Source organism: Festucalex cinctus, chromosome 4 (assembly GCF_051991245.1).
Source record: "Festucalex cinctus isolate MCC-2025b chromosome 4, RoL_Fcin_1.0, whole genome shotgun sequence".
In the NCBI taxonomy this organism is placed as follows: domain Eukaryota; kingdom Metazoa; phylum Chordata; class Actinopteri; order Syngnathiformes; family Syngnathidae; genus Festucalex; species Festucalex cinctus.
Window position 1 is genome coordinate 17670481 of NC_135414.1, and position 24560 is coordinate 17695040.

At 39.6% G+C, this 24560-nt stretch overlaps 1 protein-coding gene across 2 annotated transcripts in view; it reads right to left on the bottom strand.

Annotated features, from left to right (window-relative positions):
• Positions 1–18179: 18179 nt before the first annotated feature.
• LOC144017634 (protein kinase C-binding protein NELL1-like) overlaps positions 18180–24560 on the bottom strand; it is a 144770-nt gene continuing 138389 nt past the window's right edge. For both annotated transcript variants that reach the window (XM_077519407.1, XM_077519408.1), the window contains 3 exons: positions 24055–24231; positions 23614–23838; positions 18180–22205 (listed from right to left, as the gene is read on the bottom strand). In XM_077519407.1, coding sequence (XP_077375533.1) covers positions 22155–22205; positions 23614–23838; positions 24055–24231 — 453 coding nt within the window. In that variant the 3' untranslated portion in view covers positions 18180–22154. The remainder of the gene's footprint in view (positions 22206–23613; positions 23839–24054; positions 24232–24560) is intronic.

Below are 24560 nucleotides of genomic sequence, written 5' to 3' on the forward strand. Positions count from 1 at the left end.
GGAGTATGGCTGGGGATGTATATCTGTATGTGTGACATTTCCAAAGTACATACAGTATTAGATTTTTTTTTTTTCTCTCTTCAGTGCAGTTTATCCATGTTTTGCATTTCAACTGCAGTCCGTTGACCATGTTGCAGTCATCCAACTGCGACATCACAGACTTGAACAAGAGGTTGGAGAAGGCATGACAGCCCGATTCCAACGTGCTTCCTCAGAATGCTTTATATATATATATATATATATATATATATATATATATATATATTAGATTCTTGACTAAAGGTACGGACAAATGTCTGCCTTGACATCCTGAATTTTTGGATACGATGTGTGTCTTGAATGCCCAAATGACATCCACCCACACCTCTGAGCAGGTGTAGTGTAGTAGCCACAAACTAACAAAATAGTTTTAGAGGATTTTAAGCTTTTCACATTTTGAATGCACCGCTTTTATTATCAAACAACGTTAGCATCGAGATGCATTAATAATAAGACAGGTCAATAATAAGAAATCATCAGATTATATGATCCAGATGTTGCTATTGAAATTGCTTGATTCAGTAATTCCCAATTTTGTGCCATGTGTTAGCCTGAGTCGCTGCTTGTGCAGTGCTGTAAAGTACCCCACTCACATGAGATGAATTCAAACATCTGTTCAGAAAATTACATAAACTATTTATTTATGCAAATTGATTTTTCCCCTCCCTCCACTGTCATCGAATTACACTTTTATGGTAGGACAAATAGAGAGGACGCACACCATATGTCTGTCTGGATGCTCCTCAGTGAACCCCTTTGAGGTTAAGTGGTATACAGTGTGTTTACCGTATAATAATCAGCAGCAACGATTGCCTTTAGCTGATTTCTGCTCACCTAATAAAAGCAGCGTGCAGCACATTTCTATCTGGCTCAGTGATGGTGTAGGTGTTCACAGATCCACAAGGGAGCACACAGATGAATAGTGAGCATGTGCTTATTTCTCCCCAGGAAAATTTGATGAATATTGGCTGCGTACGGCTTCATGCGCATTATGTTTATTTTCATACAGGTTGTGTTAAATAAAAGCAATGAATACATACATTCTATAGAGAAAGCACTGTGAAATGCACAAGTGCCTCCACATGCTAATGCATGACAATTTCTAAATGGAAAAAAAAAAGCTGTCATTTATTTATGTTGGTGCCCGTAAACGTGTGATATCTTGCCTGTAACCTGTACATAAGTGGAACGCTCCATGCTTGCTGGGTTAAGGTATTATTGCATCACATTGGACACAGATTAGACCACAGATCACAAATCCCGTCTGTAGTCTTCCTCCCTTTTTTGACTGTCAGTGCTGTTTATCCACTACTGAATAGGAGGATAAACTCCTTTCACGGTTTGAGGGAAGAGAGCTAAAACTTGTCGGATTAAATGCGATGGGCCGTACATGTGGGAGACACATAGGAGGGAAGGTATGGTGTTGCCTCGAATGAAATGTGTCAGTGTGACTGTAAAACCCACTCTGGTTTTCCCAATTGAACGACACCGGAAAGGTTGAATTCAACAAGCATCCTACGAGAAGCTCCAAGGCACTGCTTGAGAAATGACATGCCAGAGTTTGCTGTGGACGCACTGAGTTGTAAATAGGGAAAGATTATTGCTAAGCAAAGATGGAAGCTGTTGGGAGAAACATACATTTTGAAATTAGAGCTACAGAAATGTGACAGACCAAAATGGAAATTGGGACTGGTGCGTAGAGACCAAAATGAAGCCTCTTTATTCACTTGGCATGTTCACAGGATCCTCTTTTTGGCAGCTCCCGCCCTCTGGTCTATCTAATGGGTTCTACTTAACATCACGACTAGGAAACCTGTAAATGTGAAAATTGTAAGCGCCGAAAAAACATGCAAAGTATACAGATTGAAACATAAGGCCATGAAGAAAATTTATGGTTTACAATACTATTCACGAAAAGTCCATATTGATGATTTTCAGAAAGCCTCCGTTGTCATGTCTTGTGCACAGTGGGGATGTCAGAAGTCTGGGCCGGAGGAATGCATCTTGCATGTCAATGAAAAGCAAATCCAGGCACTCAAAAATGATGTAAAGTTGTCTGCTTTAATGTGAGCACTTGTAGACCGCCTTCTAGACCCGATCGTGCGTATGATGTCATATTTATGAGTAAAATACGATGATGGAACAATGAATCTGTCTGCCGGTGCCTGGATCAAATCAAAACTGCATGATACTACCTGCGCCACAACTTAGACCTGGTTTCACCTGGTGTAAAGTCTTGTCTACTTTCTCTAATCAGAAGAACAAAGGAGAAACACCATCTAGATTTGAAACATGACACAACTTGCTATGATCGAATAGCTGCTTGTTAATAACCCCCAATGTATCCTACATCTGTGAATTTATTTAACCGCTTATTCCTCACAAGGGTCGCGGAGGGTGCTGGAGCCTATCTCAGCTGGCTTTGGGCAGTAGGCGGGGTACACCCTGGACTGGTTGCCAGCCAATCACACCATCAAATACATTCAGCATGAACTTGACTGGAATAATCCAACATTTTATTTGTCCTTGATTCCATACAAATAAAACTGACAAAGAAATATAACTTCCAAATGGGTGGGAAATTAAAAAAATTCAGTCAGTTTTATTATTATTATTATTATTATTATTATTATTTCCTGATTTTCGTTCAATTGTTTTATATTTAGGGTGCAGACTTATTTTCATTTAATATTTACTGTTACTAGTTAGTACTTTACTACTGCAAAGCATATCATAAGCCCATATCCCTCTGAGGGGCGAACATTTGCAAAAGTAGTGAATGTTGGTTTCACGTCAGGGTTTGTTAGTTCTTTCAAGGTCTCAACTATTCTCAAAACGTTCTTCCAACATTCTCCAACAGTCATAATAGTTTTAATCAATGGCGGAGCCAGAGGGGGGGCCGGGGTGGCACGTGCCCCTGCTGAAATGTGATTGGACCCAGCAGACGCCAAATGATTGTACTTAAATATATTTGAACATCGATAGAGACTCCGATTTAAATTAATTTTCATGAAAACAAATTTGGCATCATCTTTGGATGCAGTATCCTTGCCCCCCCCCGCCCCCCCCCCGCCCCCCCCTGGCCCCCCTATTTCTAAAAGTCTGGCTCCGCCACTGGTTTTAATGGCTACATTTTTGTTCAACATTTCCTCGCGCCAAAGAAAAGCCATAAAAGGCATCAAGGTACTTTCATTTAGTGAGCTGGCTTGATTCTCTTCTCCACGTATCACCGATAGCAGCGAGAGCAGAGGAAGGAAGCAGCTAAATCGCTTCTCCGTGCCACGGGAGATTTGGATACGAATTAGATGGTAGCTTCGCTCGTCTCCCAGCTGACATTAACCTTCCCTTCTGCTCCCTCACCTGCTCAGAGGTCCTTCAGTGATGGATGACCTCGCACTTGCTCACACACGCGTACACAATACACACTTGCTCTCCATTGCAATGCCCATTAAGTGCACATCCTTATAAACAGATTAGGTCACTCGTAATGGAAATGTGTAGAACTCAGTCCCTTAATCCCCTGATTGATGCCATTTGCTTAGATCAATCTTTGTTGGGGGCTTCAGTGATAGTTACAAAATGTCATTGCCTAGTGTTTGATGTGTGTGTTCATTTGTCCAGTTGCAGGGCGCCGCTTTATATTGTGCACTTGGCTTGAGGTGTCGAGAAGTCATTTATTCCTGTGCGTGAAGGGTGTTGCATTTATGATTTATTCTGTGCCAAAGCAGAGTCTGTTCTGGTGCATTATGTCACGAATGACCCAAATTTCTCACCGCTTTCTCCTCTCTGGCTTCCTCCAGAAGTAGGATAAATTCTCCTTCCACTACAATCTCCGAAGGGAGAATATAGATTGTGATCAGTTTCAGTTGTACAATGAACATAAAGAAATGGATGATTTCACAGACAGATGTTAGGTAAAACAAAGGTATTATTTATACGTATTTTTTTTTAATTGATGTTGCTTCTCTATTTTCTTTTCTCTTTTTTTGCAGTCATCTGGGTTGACTGATGTCATGCACTGACGTGAAGCAGAGATGAGGATTGCTGTGACTCATAACTGGTAAGATATCATTAGTCATTACATTGGCAAGGTGAAATTAATACAACACAAAGGATTTCATTTCAAGTGTAATCATTTGGTTCAATTGCAATTTCACTTTGGATTTTGCATTCGCCAACAGTGAGTGATTATAAGAAAGCCGGAAATCAAATTGCCGGTGTCTTTGCTTTCCCTGCTTAAAATCCTTTTGAGACCGCTGCGTTCTCGTTCCCATTTTTGAGTCTCCCCATTGAGATTAATCATCACATTGAGAATTATATCTCTGAGTCAGCCATGTTGCTAACGCATTTTTGGCTCCCTTGTCGCTCTCCAAGGGCATTGTATGAAAGTGCACACCAAATGTTTCCCTTTGAAATGGAAGGATTTCAGGTCAAATGTCAGATTAAATTAAAGTACCCCCACTTTCATACATTTTCAAAGGCATAAGTGGGAAGAATGGCCGATATTTTCGGGCAAGATAAAGTCTCCCAAGACCCCTGAATAAAAGGTGAACTATTTTCTGTGTGGACAATTCCGAGGAAAAGAGCATTTTTCCCCAGAAATGCCATTTGAGACTTTAAAAGCGGTGAACAATGCAGCTCTGAGTACTTACATTGTTATTTCTGCTGACCATGTGCTGGTCTTAATCGTTAGAGAATTTAGTGGACTAAAGTCTGCGCTCAAAGAAAGATGGAGCGAGGGCATCCTTGGTCTTTACTCAGCCCAGATTTAGAGAGCAGGATGCTGTGAGTCAATGGGGTGACATCATGTCCTCCAGGCTGTCAAGGATTTGCGCTATTCACCGTATTACAAGCACAAGGTTGCAACAAAATCATAGCTCCATTAAAACGCAGCTTCCCCCAAACACATCTTCTCTTGACATTGTCTTTTTCATCTTCTTGTATAAAGTTATTGGGAATCATTTTGAGGATATTAAAGTGCAATAATCCTTTGACCCCTTTTATCTAGCATTTTCTGATTAAACAGATGAGCGAGTCGCTTATTTGTCGAGTCAATTTGTCATCAGTTATTTTTAATATGCAATTTTTGTTGACATCTGGCTTTTGAAATGGCAAAAGTCAACACACTGACATTAGCTGAACATGTTGCTGTCGCTTTGCCTTTGATGCTATCTTAAATAATTCAGCCTTCATTCAGTCAGCTTCAGCAGTTTGTTTTCTTTTTTCCTTCTCGAATATGATTTCTCGCTTTACTGTGCAGGCCAATAGTCACATGCAGAGAAGTAAATACAGGAGACCTCCTCCATTCTAGTTTTGTTTGTGTCTTGTTTTGATCGATACGGGTAATGCAATATGGCACTATTTTAAAGTGCAAAACCAGCCGCCTTCAACTGAGATGAGACAGAGGCAGCGGCGCCTTCAGCCTGTATCCCACTGAGGGGCGAACGTTTGCGAGGCTCACAAATATTGATTTCATATCAGGGTTCGTTCAAGGTTGCAGCGTTTCTTAAACGTTCTCGAAACAGTCCGAATGGTTCAATAAACAGGCTTAATGATATTTCTTGTCACAAGAAAGACCATTAAGAAAAATATTAAGAGAAAGTTTAGGAAATGCAACCCCAACGTGTAATCAACATTCATTAGTGTTGTAACTATTTTCCCGTCAGTGGGATACGGGCTTTACTATACGCTGGAAAACCAGCTAAAATGAACCTCACGCACATCACAACGAGGCACGAGTTCATTATCATCGTAAATAAATAAATAGTAGTATCCAAAAGAGTTTATATAAACTATAAATTAATTTGTCAACATTCTTGGCCCAGAGGAGCTGTGGCTCGCTTCAGTCTGTTTGGAGCGGGCCACGGTCACTGTGGGCCGGTGGTCTCTGGGATGGCATTCCTCCCTGTGGTGGTTGGCAGTCATCCCTTTCAGTGTGGATGAACTCCTCCTGGGTGCGTTTCCTCACAGGGTTCTTCTGTGCCCCGCCATGTTGTGGTTTGCACGTGTGTGTCTGTGGGTACGATCATGGGGATATGGGGATCAGGGATGTCTTTTCTTTTTATTGTATTATGGATGTTTTATTTGTTCAGCACTTTGAGTTGCTTTTGGATGGATGGATGGATGGATGGCTGGATGGATGGATGGATGGATGGATGTTACGTTAATAGACTATAACAAAACAAAAGCTCCTTGTCAAATATGTCGTCTTTTCCAAGAATGCGAGGTATGATTTTATATTTTTACTGTAAAAAAAAAAGTGTGTCATATAGTGTCATAAATAAATACAATATTAAATGAATGCCCTCTATAGGCCTTTTAAACAAAATATCTCATTGTCTTAGCAGGGGCAGGAAGACGGAACAGCTCAAATGCAAATGAATTGAACTTTTACACGACCTCAATTTGAAAATGCATGCCATATGATCTTACATCTTCATTACAATCTAAATTGATCATTCGTAGTCCCTAGGTGAGCATAACGGTGTTACAGACATGCCTGATTACTTCAACCTGTCTGAAACTGCACAGTTACCTTAACCATTGTCTTCCCCGTGCTTCATTTTAGCACGACCTTCAATGACCGACAAAGACAACTTGCCGGCATATTGTTAGTCAAGAACTTAAGCAGATATTTGATGTTGCCCGTCGATCACCGTAGATCACAATTTCCTCTGAGAGCCTTGAAATTCCCAGAGGCACTTTATTAAAAGGAGTGATTTATCTAATCTGGAGTGAGGAGCGATGATTAAACCTTCCATTGTCAGGGAGATTGACCGTGTCACATCAGGATTCCCGTCAGAATTTAAGAGCCCACTGCTTGATATGTTATCCTCTGAGCTCAGCAATGTTCACTCGTTTTATTTGCATTACTCGCTTTGCTCTTTAATATTGCAAAGGCAGAAGTGAAAATGAATCACTATTGTGCATCCTCCTTAAACGTGCCATCAATATTCTTAACATTCTAGGAGGACTTCTGGTGAGGAAGGTACAGCGGAGGTTGTTTAAACAGTCTATTCCAGCACAGAACTCCGATTTGGCCAAATTTTGAAAATATTTTTGCCATGGAAAATAATAAAAGTAGAAACTTTAGAATTCCGTAGGGATAAAACCAGAAGTTAATAGGACAGTTTTAAAATACTTTTTTTTTTTTTTTAAAACTTGTTCTGCAACAACAGCGGCAAATTGAAAGACCATTAAAAACAAAATACAGATAGCATATTTGAACTTGTTTCTGGGTGACTAAAAAAAGTAAAAAATAAAAAATACATTATACAAGATTGTAACAATGTAGATAAAAAATGGTCCACCGAAAGAAAATAAAAGATACAATCTCAGACAATATTAAATCCAGATAGAAGTCAGAAAGGAGAACAGTTGAATGCATCAAGCGATTCGCCTATCAGGAATTCTAATAGGATGTTGAAGGTGAAAAGTCCAAATCCCCGCAGAGGCAGGAGAAGAGTAATAGAGACAGCCAAAGCCAACATCTTCAGAGATCAATGTTTTGTAATCCAGGACACATTTACGCATTAATGACATTGCAACCTCTTTAAGACTTTTTTTTTTTTCACTCTCTCTCTGTCTCGCAGTCTAGAATGCCCCATTCTGCTGCCTAATCACTTGCTCTTTTTTCACAGTGCTGTTGAGAATACAAACCTCCCAGCACTCTTGGGGTGAAAAAAAAATAAAAGAAAGATCTATCCACAGGGGCCTCTGCATTGATAAGTTTGACTCGAGTTCTAATAGCCACATTTTTGGGAAGAAAATGGCATTGCTCTGGTTGCTCGCTGGCATGACTGCTCCATCCAGAATGCATCTTTATTTTGTAGTTCTTTCACCGTTTATTGTAATCACATCGGATAACACGTTTCTCTTGGGCATAAAAACAGACTAACTCTTCAGTGTTCTGTATTGATGAGACCAGAGCTTACATACTGACAGTAGTGCTGTCACTATCAAATATTTTTCAGAATCGATTAATCTATCGATTTTTCAATAGCCTAATCGGATTCATCTGAATTTTGCATCAAAGTGTATTACAAAAGCATTTCCCCCCCCAATTACTGTTTATTGACCAGTGATTGGTGTTTATTTTGCGCTTTGCATTCGTATAGTGATTTAAAAAATGGGGATTGATGTTGTACTGTTTGGTCATTGTTTTCCAAAGTATAAACAGATGTTTGCAAATAAAAATCACCATGTATTTTAAGGCTTTGTTTTTTTTCTATGAAAAAATGACCATGTATAGTAAGGCTTTTTTCCCCTATCAAAATATAACCATGTAAGACATTTTTGAATTAAAAAAAAATTGACCATGTATAGTTTGGCTCTTATTAAGTTTAAAAAAAATTACCATGTATTTTCAGGGTTGTATACCATGTATAGTAAGGCTTTTTTTAGGTACAAAAAAGTACCATGTTGTACCATGTAACATTTTTTTTTTTTTTTTTTTTTTTATATGACCATGTATATAGTAAAGCTTTTTTTCCTATCAAAAACTGACCATAGTAAGGCTTTTATTTTGTTTAAAAAAAAAAAAACATCACTATGTATTTTAAAGCTTTTATTAAGTTACAAAAATGGTCATCCTTTAAAAAACAAAAACAAAAAACAAAAAAAAACTATACATGGTCATTTAACCCCCCCCCCCCCCCCAAAAAAAAAAAAAACACGCCTCACTATACAAGAACACCTTACTATACGTATTTAAATAAAAGCTTTACTACTATTTATGATCTTTCATTGAAAAAAAAAAAAAAAAAGAGTAATCAGCCTTACTCTACATGGTTGTTTTTGTTTTGTTTAGTTTTGTTTTTTTAAGGAAAAAAAAACCTGACTCAGGGACTTTGAGACGGTCAGTTGTCATTGCTGCACTGCTAATGAGAATGACATGCGGTTTGTGTTAAATCTGTTGGCCCTCTGGGGGCCCCTGTTGGCTATGGGGCCCCAAGCAATTGCCTGCCTTGCCTAACGGCAAACTACGCCTCTCGGTATGTGATAAGTAAAATAGATTCATTTCCCTCCGGTGTTGATTGCCTAATCTTGCGTTTTTTACAGAACAGATTTGGGTTCACATCATTTACTCCTCCTGTGTTATGCTGCTAAATTAAATGACTCTGCCCGTGTATGCTGATGATAGTGTTACTGTTTAAATAAACGAGTTAAAACTACTGAGGTCAGTGTTCCGAAAGTTAATATGTGCAGTTTGGCATTTTGAAATAAATAAATAAATAAGCGTCTGTGCTCCAGCTGGTTTCAAAAGAAGGTGTCAATCCACCCAAAACACACAGAGGCAACACAGTTCTTAATAATACACAAAGATCGCTTTGCCACGATTCAGTCCACGGCCCTGACAAATTGGGAACTAATGTGGGCCGCACTGCATTCTCTGCTGAACCCGGTGTCTGAGGATTGTTACAGCTTCAGCTAATAACCCTCCATTTTAAGGTTATGTCCTAGTTAATTACCATTAAATTGAGATAAATGTATTTCATTTTTGGTTTGTCTTTGACAGGAGCTAACAGTCAGCTTCAGTGAAAATGCTTTGATGAAGGGTTTCAGTGTAGTCCAGTCATTTGGAACCATGAATGTTTTAAATTCTCGGTTTAAAAATAATCCAAAACAAAACAGAGTTAATCGTGGCTTCTCTGACACCCCAAGAAGCATTTTCCCTTCAGAAATGGAGGTCCAATCTTCTGTCTGTGCGCCTCTGTCCAGTGCTGTTAAGGATTGCCGGGTATTAAGAGGGATTCAGCTCTCAGTCGGGGCCCCTGGTATTTACTGAATAAGTACTGAGGGCACTGATGGACAGGGCTGGAATCTATACCACACGGCGAGATCCACAGCCTACAATGTCACATACAAAGAAGAACGAACAAAAAAAACACAGCAGCGGCACAGCAGTAATAAGTGTACTTTTCTGAACTCACAGAACAGGAGGCAGGTGACATAAATTGCAATCCAGAGACATAATGCAATGTAAAAAGCATAGTCTGCCACTTTTGATGGACGATAAAAGTAGATGCCGACGTTTGTGAGTAGGCTGATTGAGCTGGTTGTCAAGATATCCTACCAGAAGCATTATAATCATTGACTTTCATTGGAAATTCTTCCGCCTTGTCCATAACCCAAAGTGCTTTCTCTGTGGGAATGATGCAGTTAAGGAACTATTCCATTGTTTGTTTGTTTTGTTTTGACTGGACATAAAAATGTGGAAATTCATTGCACATTCAGATTAGGTGAAGTAAGCAAGAATAAAAAACATTTCGTTTACAGGTTACAACAACCTTTTGGTTTAATTCATTCTGGCAGAGATTTATATATATATATATATATATATAAAAGTGTGTCCTATTGCTATTTATCTGTTGCCTAATTATTGTAAGAATTAATATGATCACTGTCTTCTGATAAATGAATATCATTCATCATCACTAATATTATTAAGAGGTCATTTGAGCAACTTTGTTATTTCAGAAGTGCGTATCAAACCAGTAGCCCTTCACATGAATTGGCAGCAGAGAAATAGCTCTCACTTTCAAAAAGGCTGCTGACCCCTGGTTATGACATTTGCCCTGGAGTGAAAGTCAAACAGCCCCTTCTGATGGATCTACTGTTGCTCTGCCCCCTTACAAAGCATTGCAACACTTTCAATTAGATCCTTCTAAATCCTCTTTCTGAACTTGTCATGCCATATGTATCTGTTGTGTAGCACTTGAAAAGATTACCATCCAATTTGGGAACTAACAAATCCCAATGATGGTTTCCAATTGTGGTGGACGCACAACTGCAGCAGGTATCACAATGACATTGGATTCAATTGCTTACAGTCTCGGGTGTAAATTCAAATTTCATAACTGATAACCTCAATCAAATGGAGACTACAGGTGGTGTTCACTGCTTACAGTACCATCAATATGCAATCTACACAATAGAAACCATGTTGAATAATGTGCTAACCCTTATGAGAATTTATGTTTCGTTTTTTAAGTAGTTTGTGCATTCATAGGTGCCAACATTAATTGGATGGCATCTTGCCACACTCTTGACATGCTAATATATTACACCAATAGAGTTTAAAGCTCATAGAACCTGATTACATCTATGGTAGTAGTACAACTTTCTGGTTTACACTGCAGTGTAAATAAATAAATATTTGTAATTGAGAGCAGACTAAAAAAAACAAAAAACACTCGGTCAGTGTCAAGAGTCTGTGCTGCTCAAATATTTCTGCTCGACTCCCACTGGGTGCCAGATTGCCTTTCAACCAGGCCGCAGTCTTTTGGCAGCAGGTTTTAGGCTGTCGTAAATGCGTGCACGAGCATGTGAGGCAGCAACACTTGCCAGTTGTGTAGGGTAGTGATAAAACTCAACTACCGCTTCTGCTGCCAAAACATGTTGAAATATAAGTTTTTTACATTCTGATTTCTATGCTTCAGTGTATCAACTCATTTACATTTCTTAAGCGTAATGGATGGCTCTTTCCATAATAGAATCAGACACTCAGCCTTGCATGCTATCCAAAATTCAACAGCAATGTCCAAAAATTTCATTGCGGCCGTCTCTGTGGGGTTAATTGACTCTTAGAATCAATTTCTACTCGTCGTGCGTCTCTGTTGCCAACGCCATATCAATATCCCTTCATTGTCCCAGCAAACAAAATAGTCGTTCCAACCATAACAAGCCCCATAATAATTTGTGTACCCGCGCTGCTGGTAAGAACTCCGTCTAGACTCCAGTGTACACGGAGGTGTCATGACTTTCCAGGGGCTGCTTCTCCATCTGCTCACAAAGATAACACATTCCATTTCATTTATGCTGCGAGCTGAGCCACAGTCCTCTTCTGCTCTGCTCTGCCTGTGTTGGAGGTACAAGGAAAAAGACAAGAGCAGGATGTTGGAAACAAAATCTCAAAAGGCACTTCAGTCTGCTCACACACTCAGCAAATAATTAACTACTTGGAAGTTATACAAACCAAGATGTGGTTCAGTCGTATCCATCTGTTTGCGGCTGTCTAAAATCACATTGGCTGTTTAGCATAACAAAAAGCACATCCTCATAATTTGTAATGCAGCATATATGTGTCACCATTTTCAACATACTCGTCATGTGATTTTAGCTAAATTGAGAATAGTACAGTTGTTATTATCAGCAGTGTTGCCACAGTTACCTTAAAAAGTACTTTAGTTACTTTACTGATTACTTTCAGTAGATTGTGGCAATAAATAGTCTTTTTTTTTTTTTTACTTGGCATATTTAACTATAAATGTTGTAATGGCAAAGCTTTGAAATCAGATTAAATTTGGGGACCTCCTGGTCGCACAATCTGGTGTGACTGAATGTGTACTGTCCTGTAATCCGTAGTGTTAATTGTAATTGCCTTTGCAAAACTAATTTCATGACTTTTAATGTTTTCTAATGACCCCGCTGAAACCCTGTAGAATGTGCAGTTACATGCTTAATGACTTTAATCATGTACTGATTGTACTATTGTACTATGTAGTACTGTTACCTCCTGCATTTTATTATTAACTATTTATGTTACAATAGTGTTACAATTTGTGTCTGATAGCCACATTGTTGGTACGAGGAGGTTGTAGTGTGTTTGTTGCTTTAAAAAAAAAATAAAAAAAATCACTGGTGTAAATGATGTTGCTACAAGATCAATTCTGAGCCAAAATAATAACAATAATAATAATACCATCCATATTTACAAGTTTCGCCTGGAGCTCCATTTGCACCGCTTGAGAAATGATTCTTTTAATTAGTTAGATGCCTCACGCCTTTTCAACAATGCGGTTGTCGAGGCATACTGGATGACCACAAGGATAACGAGTCTTCAGGTGTCCCCGTTGATTTTCAGACCCATTTTCGAGAACATCTATTCCTGTGTGATTGTGAGCATAGTGGAGTGAGGGCTTTTTCTTTTTTTTCTTTTTTTCCCCCCACTCCCCCTCCCATTTCTAAAGACTATTGTCCTCCATCAGGCGCTGCAGGATGTTATCAGCCTCAGCCAGGCCCTCCTACGAGTTTGAGTGTGTGTGTGCCAGAGCGCAAGCAAAGGTTTGCACTGTGAATATGACTGGCACAGATAGCACAACTCTCAGTGGCTGGCAAAAGTGCTAAGGGCGACCTAGAAGAGACATGAATGTAGAATACTCACACATCTTAGTACGTGTACTCATTTTTATCTTCTTAAATAAGCACTTATTTGTTTTTCTTTCTCCAGCTATATATATATATATATATATATATATATATATATATATACATACATATATGTCTATTAAAAAATGATTTAAATTGCTTTCTTTAATTGCTTTCTCAGTTCTGAAAAAAAAAAAAAAAAACCCTGCTTAGAAGCACTCAAACATTTTCAATGAAGAATGGGGTGAAATGCGGGAGGGAAAAAAAATCTGGAAAACCAGAAAGGAAAAAAAAAAAAAAATCTGAATTTTCAAATCTGCGGATGCCGAATTGTGAATATGCACGTGTTAACTGTAGTTTTTGAGTCGTAATATCAACATTCTCCACTAGATGGCGACATGGCTTAGTGGTGCTTTCATGGGTTTTCTACTGCCCTATACTACAACACGATAGGTCTAATTGTTTTTTTGGGGGGGAAATGTTAGGGACAAACAATAACTCAAAAGAAAAAAAAAATCAGCGAGTTGATTTTTGTGGGGAAAAAAAATGCAAAATGAGTTGTTGCAGGCGTCCACTTCCCAGTTCTGAGGTCTCCGGTTCGAGTCCAGGCTCGGACCTTCTGGGTGGAGTTTGCATGTTCTCCCCGTGCCCGCGTGGGTCTTCTCCGGGTACTCCGGTCTCCTCCCACATTCCAAAGACATGCATGGCAGGTTAATTGGGCGCTCCGAATTGTCCCTAGGTGTGCGTGAGTGTGGATGGTTGTTCGTCTCTGTGTGCCCTGCGATTGGTTGGCAACCAGTCCAGGGTGTCCCCCGCCTACTGCCCAGAGCCAGCTGAGATAGGCGCCAGCAGCCCCCGCGACCCTTGTGAGGAATAAGCGGTCAAGAAAATGGATGGATGGATGGAGTTGTTGCAGGATTATTTAGGAAGAAGCGCCAGACAACATTTAGATGGCTTCTGATCAAACACCTTTTTGAGGCATGTGACAATGATCTACCCGAGGATATTTCCTCCAATTGTTGTAATGACAATCAACCTTTTTATATTATTGTTTTTTTTCTTTCTTTTTGGCCACTTTTTTGTTCTTTTGCATTTGACAGGTTTTCGCCTTTCTAATGCCTCCAGCATGTTCAGGTGACATTTGGTAGCATTTCTTTTTGCTTTTTCGTCATCTCAGCCATTGAGTCAGCAATTGGCGGTTGAGACAATGTGCTGTCACACTCTGCTGTGTTCACATCCAAAATCTTCAAAAGGCAGTCAGCGTGAATGCAGATGGATGAATGACAGGGTTGGAGGCTGCAGCCCGTCATGTCTAATAGGAATCTGTCAGGTTATCACAGATGTGTCTATTGATCAAGCAAACCTGGCCCACTTTCTGTCTTGAGATCCAGATTGAAGGTCTTACAGCAACTGGAACATTGTGGGAGATGGGGACTTGGTGGAATGCATAATGAGCTTTTCATGAACATTAATTTGCTCCTCAGTGTTCAATATTAGACGAACGGACATGTACGATCGGAGTTGGAAGGTGGTCTCAAAGTGTCCATTTCACAGGTGTCAGATTTCAGCTAAATTCTTGTCAATGAGTTAGCGGTAACCAACAGTATTATGTAAAAACTTTACTAATAAGTAACATGTACGGTGATGGTGGAGTTTACTGCTTTCAATGCGAGGTCCGCAGATTTCTTGACTTGATATTTGCCAACACACTTTGAAGACAACTGGCGAAGCCTCGTGACTTTCAAGGTCTTTTCAACAATTAATTAATGTCTTGTACTTTTTGTGAACGGCATTTGTGTCTCGGGGCTGTATGCCCTCTCAATTTAAATCTGTTTGCCTAATTAATAAATGTTAGCACTTAATAAGTTGTGACAGAGAAATAATGGTGCTGGCCTGGCGGTGTGTGTGAAGGTCATGGTGAATCCTCGACATTGATGATGGTTTCATTTATTTTTTTTTCTCAGCTGAGGCAATTTAGTCAGACAACAACATCCTGAGCGCATCCAGATGGTCATTTCTGGCACATACAATATATGATAACACCGCGACAGACACATCTGAGGAATAGTACAGTATACAAGAATACATAACGTCAGGATATACATTGTCATTGTAGTTACAACGACACGATAATCTCCTTCCTAAATCCACTTATGGTGCGTAGCACTGTACGTTTTTCTTTGTTGCCATTGGCACTGCTGTCTTTCTTTGGGCCCATGTCCAAGAAAATTTTCGTGGAAAAATCAAAATGCAGTCGCGAATGTATGGCGCACTTCCGGGAGTATTCATGCTCTGACTGGAAATGTGCAGAGCTTCGTCTTGATTACCGCAATGTGAGCATTCGACGTCGCTTGCGTTCGGGTTTGCTTGCTTTGCTTGGGTGTTCAAACTCCAAGAATTACAATGTATTCATTAGTTTTTTTTTACTGTTGCTTGGTGATTAAAAAGAATACCACAAAACTTTCAAAACATCCTTCCCAGGCAGTATAAATCAATTTCACTCAGTCTCTTGAGTGATTTGTTTGTTTGGTTTTAATGGAAAAACGGGAAATGATATTTGGTGACAAGCACCTTACTGAGGCTCGAGAGATTATTTTTTTAGTGACTGTACCGAATGACTCGTGTTACATGGGAACAGGTTGGAGGGACACTTGAGCATCATTTGTGAGCATTTCATTAGAGTTTAGATTTTAAATTAGATTTCAGATGTCATGCAGGTCTTCTCGGCATCTTATTCATTCTATCGAGAACTTCATGAAAAATTCATACGTTAGAGATGATAAGCTGCCCACTCTTATTTAAAAATATTCACTTTCAATTTTATAGATGAATTCACAATTTAGAGGGAGGATGGGACAATTTGGCACAACTTGGAGCTGAACCTTAATTTTGTTCTCGTTTAATGAAAATAAAGACTCTACGTTACTACTCCAAAAGTTGTTAAGCAAATTGAAAACATACTGCATAAAAGTCCTCTAGCAATAAAACTAACCAAATGGATTTTAACACAAAAAGCAGACGCATTTGAGCGACGTGCTTGACTGTAAACATTTATTCGCAAGGAAGCGTCCAGGTCCAGCAGGTCACACCAAGTACAACAAGCAGAAATACTTACACAGGCTGCGCGCCGACGTGACACTGGGTTAAATAAACACTTAACTGCTCTGTCTGCCCTGCGGTCAACAGCAGCGGTGGGGCGGCCTTGTCACTAGCTCAGCTGCACTTTTTAATTATACTCCAATTGATTGCGCCAAACGTCGATAAGGCATTTAAGCTGCTTAATCCTTGTTGCGTTAACATGAACAATGCGCACCTTCTGGGCTGAAGCACGATTGGTCGCCTCTTGCATTTCTAACTGGCTGCCCTTTTTAAGGAATGCTGATTGAGAGACAACATTGATCCAGGACGGATGGGGGAAGGGGAGATGCGTGACTTCAGGATTGCACAAACTTTCTATTTTGCTGATATGTACAAACCAAACAGCCACTATTGTATGCTTCTCTCCATGTCATTTAAAACCCTTTCCTACCTTATTGAGTTGTTTTTAATAGGACTGGGTTTAAAATAAATAAATAAAAAATAATCGATATCAAATTGATATTCCTTTTTGAGCATATAGATTCATAAATCCATGAATCGATTATTTAAATCTCTTTTTTTCCACCACTAAATTAACAAGAAAATATAAATTTAAAGGCCATTTTATTTTTTGTATCTTACCATTTTTCTTGAAATTTGCTGTTCACTTGAGCGTTTTAAAAGTATTTTCTTACGTTTATGAAAGACCTGACTCATTGCATTTCATCACAATTCAGAATCCTTTTAATTTATATTTACAAATATTGAATTAGAATTATTTCTTTTATCTCATCGAAGCTGGTGTCAATATTAATACTTAATTGATTATAACTCGTGTTACTTTCTTTAATAAATACATAATTTAACCAGGTACTGCCTTCACAAAAAATTATTTGAAATTTAAAATTTGTGGATTTTTTTTTTTTTTAAATCGTGTCCTTGACATTTAAGAAGAATTAATGTTCCATAATTAATATGGGATTAATCGAATCGATTGAGGAAATTAGAATCAATACCCAGTCCTAGTTTTTAAGACTGAAATGTTTGCTGTATCCTGCTACATACACATTTCTTACCATACAGTAGATGAGAGTTGTTGTCGCTGGTGAGTTATGTGGCTCCAGCTCATGAATGGTCAGCACCCTTGGGTGGACCCGCTCCTTCATGCCATGAGGAGCACAGTGAGGGTGCACCTGGACCACCACTTGCATTCACCGCAAGGGTCACTGCAAGGGTCAGAGCGGAGCAAACAGAAAGGTTGCTCCGCAGCTGACTGACATTAGATTAGTTGACTGAATCTGGCTCTCAGCCCCAAAGGACACTCTTAACAATTAACAATTAGCTGCTTGCTTGATGAAGCTAACAGGCCCACATCATCGGCAAAATGCAGATGCAATGCTAAGGGTAGCAAATCATCTCAGATTCAAATGCCCTGAGTGACCCTGCAAGGGACATAAAGCCCCAGACAATTTACCTCAGCGGATTACTGGAACACACAAACCCCACCACAATGATAAGGTTACTGTTCAGGAAGGAGAAACGTTCACGTTAAACTACTTGCGCCAATATTTAGATGTGGTTCCAGCAGGCGTAAAGTTGTGACTACATTGGAGCCACCAAATTGTCATGTGTCAAAAGAAAAGCCCTCGATATGTAGGAAGGCCCAGCATGACAGGCAGAAATGTACAAACAAGCGCATCAAGGCTTGCATCAGCACAGGGCACAGAAATCAAAATTTGTATTCTTGGGGGGGGGGGGGTGATTGTATGCCACTGTTGTGGATTTATTTTTGCTGGATGGGGAGCAAAAAATAGAAGCAGTACTTCTCATTGACAAAGCCGAACTTCGCATGACAGTGGCCATCGTCAGCCTTTAGAATCAAACAGACACAGCAACTAAAGTAAACAACTAAAATATTTATTAACTGGAGAATGTCTTACAGCAAACTCACAACACAGTCTTCAAGTCAAATGACACTTAACCCTTTGAGTACAAGAACAGTAAATGCACCGAGTGGATTTCTTCAGTGTGTTCGTCAAAAACTTGAAGCAGCACATCGGGAAGGTCTAAAGCTGCTTCTTTTGAAATCCTTTTTTAAGTTGGACATAATGGAGTAATACAGTGGCTTGTTTTTATGTGAAAATGAATCAAGAACATTTTTTTTTTCCTCAACGCTGAATTTTGATTTTTCTTTCTTTTTTTTTTCATGTGTACATAGGTCTATTTTGACAGATGATCATTTCCCCCTTCAGGTTTGTCAGTGCAGTGAATAATCAGTCGACGCAGAATTCAGTGAACAAACATACCCACTAGTCTAATCCATACCTAAAATTGCCCTAAAACAGTGAAGAGAAAAACTATGGCAGTTACTAAAAGGGTTAAGGCAAACATAGAAAAATAAATAGCAATAAAAACAATATACAACTTGCTTCTCATACTGGACTCAAAACACTCCTAAGAAGCTCTAGTCAATGAGAATTATTCACATTAGTCTTATTTACTTTACAGAACCTTTCACTTTACAATCTATTTACAGAGAAATGAGCAATCCTATAGAAATAAAAGTCGGCGCTAAAAGGAACACATAATGCATGAACACCATAGTCATAGAAAACTGTATAATTTCATCATATCATCAGTATGTAAAAACATTTACACAGACTTGCAACGTGTTTACAGTAGTTTTTTTTTTCATTTCATTTCATAGTTTCATATCAAATAAATTAACACGCGCAGAAAATGTTTTCAGTGATTTTTTTTTTTTTTTTAATACAAATGACTGCTGTGTTCGAGAGCAGACACCATCAACATCGCTTGTTTTTCATTTGTATGCCGACTCTGCACAGTTAACACGTTCGGTTTGACAAAAGTGAGGAAGGGAAGCTACACAGAGACACAAATAGATGCCATAGACAACAGACGAGACAAGGTCACCGTGGCTGAGAAGGAAAAGCAGCGGCGGCGCGCCACTCCGCATGCCGCCGTCCCTCTCCGGAGGCGCAATGACACAACCTATCACAAGATGACCCTTCAGGTTTCGCAAGACCAACACAGGAAGGTCAAAGGAGGGAAATTGGGGCGCTCACAGAATGCACATGCACTTCCGTCTATCTCGGTGTCGAATTAAAGTCGCTTCAGAATAAAAAATAAACAAACGAATACAATCTCTTAAATTGGACTTTTATATGTGTGATATGTACGGAGCTGTCACCAATGTCTTTCAAATGCAATTATGCCATCTAGTGGCAGAAAAATTACCTCAACACAAATCAATATCACACTCGTTTTTTTTGTTTTTTTTACAGTGCAGTACATTTTTTTAAATTTTAACTCAATTTTATACATTTTTATGAAATTACTGTATCAATGACTAAAAGATTCAGCCACATCTCTATTAGTTTACATTTTTTTTCTTATGTTAATGAGGATGAAAACTTAGGGAAAAACATTTTATTGTACATTTAGAACAGATATAAAATTTGCAATTATTCGAAGTCATGAGATTAATTATGATTAAAAAACGTAACCTAAAATTTTATTTAATTCTCTCTCTCTCTCTCTCTCTCTCTCTCTCTCTCTCTCTCTCTCTCTCTCTCTCTCTCTCTCTCTCTCTCTCTCTCTCTCTCTCTCTCTCTCTCTCTCTCTCTCTCTCTCTCTATATATATATATATATATATATATATATATATATATATATCATTCTGCTTTTACTGACTAGTGTACTGAATTACTGTCATTTGGCCAAAAGTTGACCCGGGCAAAGCAGATGTTCCATTGCGTGAATCTGACAATTATTTTATTTTGGTGTCTGTGCTTATATATAAACCTGCATATACAGTGTTAGAAACCCATCTTACTTGTTGGGGGGGAAAACAAATATTACTGACAGGCGACAGACTGGAAATGTGATGAAAGGGACACTAAAGGGAAACAAGTCCTCTCTTGACAAACATCAATATGATGGAGAACAGGACAGGAGTGAATATGGGGTGAGAACATGTGTTGTGTTGCAAAAAGAGCACTAACATGTTCTGTCTTAATGAGCTTGACTGTCTGTAAACAGATTTGACCTGCTGGCGTACTCGAATCCAGACCACCGGGCCTTTACATTATCTCTCTCTTTGCCCTTTTTAATGTCTTGCTGTCATCACACGTGCGTCATACAGCGAAGAGTCTTGGAAGTGACAAGAGCCAGGTGACCAAAAACAGCGTCCGGCAATGTAATCATTGTACCGCTGTGGAGGACCAAGAGGCTTCTGTGGCACGCCGTCACACTGCAGAATTATTTGACAGTCAATTTAGTCAGAGAGGAGCAGTGATGCTTGTGAAAAGAATTAGAGAGCAAAATGCAAGGAGTGGACTTCAGTCCCCACTGAGAGGTCCGATACTCACACTCATCAAAAGGCCTGCGTGCACGTCAAGTATTGTGTGGAAAACAAAACTAAAGAGACGAGTCAGATTTAGGTTCTGAAGGATTAGACTTTTTTTGTGTGTGTTTTTTTTTACAAATATGTACACATTGCATTTAAAAGTGCTTCATGTATAGTTGCGATGTCAAATCCATGAGTTAGAAATGAGCGAAAAGAAAACAACGTAATTCCTGACAAGAAAAAAATAATTTGAGCCCAGTGTTAACTTCCAAGTTGTCCCAAGAAATATGATTTTTTTTTTTTCTTGTTTGCATAGCTCAGATTTTAAGCCAGGATCATTTCTGAATGAAAACGGTCGTCTTTGCGCATTATTATTATGTTGAACTGAAGAAGGCGGCACGGTGGAAAAAGTGGTTAGCGCATTCGGCTCCCAGTACTGAGGACTCGGGTTCGAGACCAGGCTCCGTCCTTCCTGGGTGGAGTTTGCATGTGCTCCCCGTGCCTGCGTGGGTCTTCTCCGGGTGCTCCGGTCTCCTCCCACATACCAAAGACATGCATGGCAGGTTAATTGGGCGCGTCGAATTGTCCCGAGGTGTGCTTGTGTGCGTGGATGGCTGTTCGTCTCTGTGTGCCCTGTGATTGGCTTGCAACCAGTTGAGGGTGTACCCCGCCTACTGCACGAAGCCAGCTGCGATAGGCTCCAGCACCCCCGCGACCCTTGTGAGGAGTAAGTGGATGATGGATGGATGAATTGAAGGACTGTCCAGAAGCTACAATAACTCACTATTGCCTCTTGATGTCAAACGTGGTATTGCATGGAACATGTGTGTTAACCATTAGACAATGGTGAGAAATTTGACAATTACCATAAGCTGCCTTATTCCTTCACATCCCATTAACCTCAGTTTCCTAACATTGCTCATGATTTAAACTTAAATATTGCTATGTGTAATTATCTTTAATTTGAATCATACAGATTCCTTGCCCCCCAAAAAGTTTGTGTTTTGTTGGGCCACACTAGTTGATTGAAAACTTCAGAAGCAAAGACAAGTGATGAAAATAATTAGACGTGATTGTGAATGATGCTTTTGAAAAAGATGCGTTCATAAGAATTCTCATTGACCTCATTACCAGGCTATTAAAACTCTTAATGACAGCTCACAGCGGCTTGTGTCTGCTTTGGGGCTGAAAAGATAAAAGCCCAACAATATTCTTTGTGAAAAAGAAGAAAAGATGAAGACGTACAACAGGGATGTGAGTAACTTCAGCCTTCGGCTCCTGCCGAGCTACTCGCAGTCACGTCCCGCCAACAGTTTCAGGTGTGGGGGGTTACTCAACCAGTGCGTGTTTGTATTTTTGATGCACACAATGGCATACACAAGAATGTACAAGAGCTTGTCCAAGAAAAAAACAAAACAAGACTCAGTTGTTTAACTGAGAGTGGGGCGTGGCAGCCCTGTGGTGAAAGGAGGAGTCCGAGAAAGGTCGTGAGAGAAAAGGTCGCGAAGAAGCAGAGCCTCAGTTGTTCTGCAGACAGTTGAGATCCAGCGAACAGCAAACGTTTCCATTCTGAACACAAAGAAGAAGATAACTTTAACTTTGCCAGCATGGATACCCACAATGCAATGCAGTGGCAACAATGAATGAGACTTTACTGTAAGTTACTTGTGTGTAGCAACGGTTAGTGTAGTTTCTACGTTAATAAGTAAGTGCTTCTAGGTTACGTCTAACACTTGCGCTCCTCCGCCTATTTGCAATTCGCTACTCGTAAATTCACCCGGTTGTGGATTTTGTTTGAACCCAACAGAAGATAGGATGAAAAACTCATCTGTTCATTCTGAAATGCACTACGATGCCACAAGATGGCGCCAATGCCTTTCCGAAGATGAAAGCACTGCTTTGCCAAAAACCTGCCGAACATACAAGTGGGTGCTTCGGCATTATTTTGAGGCATCTGTAGCAACCTTTTGGGGAGAATAAATTACTTAAAATTTTTCACAGTCCCTCTGTCCTGCAAATATTATGCACTGTATAATAACCAGAGAAGTATTCAGTCAATGTAACGTATAATTTTTGTTGTTGTACTAATGAACTTTCAACATACTTTTATGGCATATATCATCTTCCAGATCTAGAACATTAGTATAAAGAAATATTAGGGATATGTGAGTATTAATACCAGCCTTATTTTATGGTACCATATACTCATGGAGGTTGCCAATGCCAACCACTGATACTTAAGGCAAAAAAATTAAAAGAAATGAAAAAAAACAAAAAACATAAACATTGTGAAAGTCCTCCTCAGCACTAGTTGGCGCTAAACTAAGGCAGGTTGACTCATCAGCAAATCGTTATCTGCGTGAGAATATAAGGTCTTTGTTGACATTTTTTTTTTGTCATTATGTTAGATGATATTTTAGAGATTGAAAGTACGTACTACAAGTACAAGTATCCATATTCAATGACATTCAGAATATTTTTTCATGTCAAACTATCAGGATCATTTCCCCCCCTTTTTTAAATTATGCAAGTAATTAAATGATGAGAAAAAGATGAGGATGAGAGTGTGCAGTGGATCAAAAAATGTTGACGACGTCCTCATAACATTAAATGTCCAAAGAATGAACACATAACAGGTGCTCTTTAAATTTGGTAGGCAAAAAAATGTTGAATAAAAAATGCCTTTTTAACTAAGCGATTAATCGTGATTAATCAAAATTTCAAGATGTCTTTAATCTGATTATACAATGTAATCGTTTGACAGCGCTACAATATATTTCCAATTAAATCACAAGTGCATTTATCTTTTAATAAAGTAAAAATTGGCATTATTTCAAGTGCATTTGAGTAAGTATAAATGTTTCAGTGAAGGAAACAGCAACAATGTTAAAATAATGCACATAAACGACTCATAATAAACAAGAATGAAAGTGCAATGAAGCTACGTCATCCAAGTGGGACCGTTGCTTTGTCTTACTTTACACATGCAGCTGGTGCAGGGCGAGTTGGGCATCTGCCAGGCGTCCCCACTGAGGCGAGTGACGCCGGCGTGGTCCGAGCACGTTTGTCGGACGTCGTAGGACAGACTGTCGGCCAGGCAGGGGTCCGTGACGCAGCGCGGGCAGCATTCGCCCTCCGCCACCGCCGTGTACTCGCACATCAGCACGGGACAAACCACCGGCCAGCAGTCCACCTCGCCCTCCTGCAAACGCACAAGACAAAAGCAAACCGAGCAATTATGACAAACGCACAATGTCAGCCGAACGGCATCCGTGGCCGCTAAAGAACAAAGCTTAAGTCTGAGCTTCATATTGATGAGGAGATTCTGTTCCAACCCTCGGGGATTTGCCAGGAAGGTCATGTTTCGTTTGTGCTGCCAATTTATATTCTGCGTGTGTGTGCGTGCGTGCATGCTGACCATGCAGCGGCACTGCTGGCAGCCATACAGCCAGGACGCGCCGCTCCGGTAGAGTGTGCGGCCGCTCTGGTCCAAACACTGGCTGCTGGGTCTGTTATCACAACTGGGACAGCAGAACAGATCCTCCGCTGGGTCTCCGCAGTCACATGGTTTCCTTCTACAATATGTCTGACCGTCCTGCAAAACAGAGGTCACAGGTTCAAGAGCACTGGAGTGGCTTTGGGAGGGGGAAAAAAAAAAAAAAAAAAAAAAAAAAAAAAAAAAGTCTGAACGCATGTGGTCCTACAAATTGCCTTAGCCCCAGAGCTGTTTCAATTGCAATACTTCAGCCCAAGACAACAGGAAAAATGTCAAATATTTCTGTAAATACATATATAAAAATAATCTTCTGCAATACTCTTGGGGAAAAAAACAAAGGAAAGAGAATAACACATGACACATAAAACATTGAATTACAGTGTGGAGTTCTATTTTGGTCACATAATTGTCTTTAATTAATGTACTGT